Here is a 2,091-nt window from a genome sequence, read left to right as displayed (position 1 = left end):
ATATATATGCATGCATACATCCATATATAAATATATAATATGTATACACACAATACATATACGTCGATACATATACACATACACAGACATATATGTTATTTGGGAAAGTAGTCTTGCCTTTCTTAAAAATAGCTCGGTTGACCAGACTGGTCTTGAACTTATAGAAATCTGCCTGTTAATACCTCTCTAGTAATGGGACCACAGACTTGAACTACCACTACCTGGTTTAAACAATTATTTTACTCTTTCAGGATCTGAATGAAGAACATGGCAGCAGGAAACCATTGCATAGTAACTGAGTTCTTCTTAGCTGGACTCTCAGAGAAACCAGAACTCCAGATGCCCCTCTTTTTCCTCTTCATTGGAATCTATGTGGTCACTGTAGTAGGAAATCTGGGTATGATCACACTGATTGTGCTCACTTCCCACCTGCACAACCCCATGTACTATTTCCTCAGCAGTCTGTCCTTCATTGACTTCTGTCAGTCCACAGTTGTCACCCCGAAGATGCTGGTGAGCTTTGTGACAGAGACGAACCTCATCTCCTACTGTGGATGCATGACTCAGCTCTATTTCTTTATCATATTTGGCATAGCGGAGAGTTACACATTAGCTGTAATGGCATATGACCGCTATGTTGCCATATGTAAACCCCTGCTATACAATGTAACCATGTCCTATCAGATTTATAGTTCCCTGATTTCAGGAGTGTACATTTTTAGTGTGTTCAATGCATCAGTTCACACGGGCTTCATGATAAGGATTCAGTTCTGTAAGTTAGATGTCATCAACCACTATTTCTGTGATCTTCTTCCTGTCTTGAAGCTTGCATGCTCTAATACCTATATTAATGAATTTTTGATTCTAATATTTAGTACAGTGAACATCTTTGTCCCAACTCTCACCATTATTTCTTCCTACATCTCCATCATTGCCAGCATCCTCAGGATTAAATCCACAGAAGGCAGGTCCAAAGCCTTCAGCACCTGCAGTTCCCACATCTCTGCTGTTGCTGTCTTCTTTGGTTCAGTTGCATTCATGTACTTACAGCCATCATCAGTGAATTCAATGGACCAAGGGAAAGTGTCATCTGTGTTTTATACTACTGTTGTTCCCATGCTGAACCCATTGATCTACAGCCTGAGAAATAAGGATGTCAATATTGCCTTGAAGAAAATACTTCAAAGAAAAAAATTCATGTTTCAGAAGTAATGTGAAACATTATTCATTAGAAAAAATTATCCACAAATACACAGTTTGAGTTGATATGATTAATTTTATTCTAGTTGAAGTAATTATTACTCATTTCCTAGGACACTGATAACTTTTAGTTAGAAATTTCAAATTCAATTTTCTATGTACATATTTTCACCCCTGTTCCACAAGATAAAGTAAAAAATAGTAAGAATGACATGAAATCATATTCCCCAAATGGCTAATCAATCATGATATCTATATCTATATATTAATTTTTATAATTATTACTTTAAAATATTAAACTTCTTTTTTTACTTTTATTTATTTATTAAAAATCACCACCTACTCCCATCATCCCATTTATCTCCCACTACCCTCACTCCCACTCGCCCTCTTTTTCCAGTCCTAAAAGTAGTCAGGGTGCCCTGCCCTATGGGAAGTCCAAGGTCCTCCCCCCTCCATCTGGGTCTAGGAAGGTGTGTATCCAAACAGAATAGGCTCCCAAAAAGCCAGTTCATAGAGTAGAATCAAAACCCGGTGCCATTATCATTGTCTTCTCAGTCAGCCCTCATTGTCAGCCACATTCAGAGAGTCCAGTTTGAAAACATGCTCCATCAGTCCCAATTCAGCTGGCCTTGGTTAGCTCCCACTAGATCAGGCCTACCGTCTACATGGGTGGATGCACCCCTCGGGGTCCTGACTTCCTTGCTCATGTTCTCCCTCCTTCAACTCTTCATCTGGTCCTTGGGGCTCTGTCCAGTGCTCCAATGTGGGTCTCTGTCTCTATCTCCATCCATCACCAGATGAAAGTTCTACAGTGATATGCAAGATATTCATCAGTGTGGCTATGGGACAAGGCCTGTTCAGGTACCCTCTCCTCTGCTGTCTAATGAA

The 2,091-nt window shown here is 39.7% G+C and overlaps 1 protein-coding gene across 1 annotated transcript; it reads left to right on the top strand.

Annotated features, from left to right (window-relative positions):
* The first annotated feature begins 258 nt into the window (after window positions 1-258).
* On the top strand, window positions 259-1,212 carry LOC125388746 (olfactory receptor 8G18-like). Its single transcript, XM_048417032.3, has one exon. The coding sequence runs from the start codon at window positions 259-261 to the stop codon at window positions 1,210-1,212; it is 954 nt and encodes a 317-aa protein (XP_048272989.2).
* The last annotated feature ends 879 nt before the right edge of the window (window positions 1,213-2,091 follow it).

This window comes from Myodes glareolus, chromosome 4 (genome assembly GCF_982192425.1).
Source record: "Myodes glareolus chromosome 4, mMyoGla1.1, whole genome shotgun sequence".
Lineage (NCBI taxonomy): Eukaryota > Metazoa > Chordata > Mammalia > Rodentia > Cricetidae > Myodes > Myodes glareolus.
Note: the sequence above shows the minus strand (reverse complement) of the source record. Positions and strands in the feature narration are given on the sequence as shown.

What these genes read in the sequence shown, in the direction of transcription:
- LOC125388746 (XM_048417032.3), top strand. Translation starts at nt 259, where the DNA reads ATGAAGAACATGGCAGCAGGAAACCATTGCATAGTAACTGAGTTCTTC.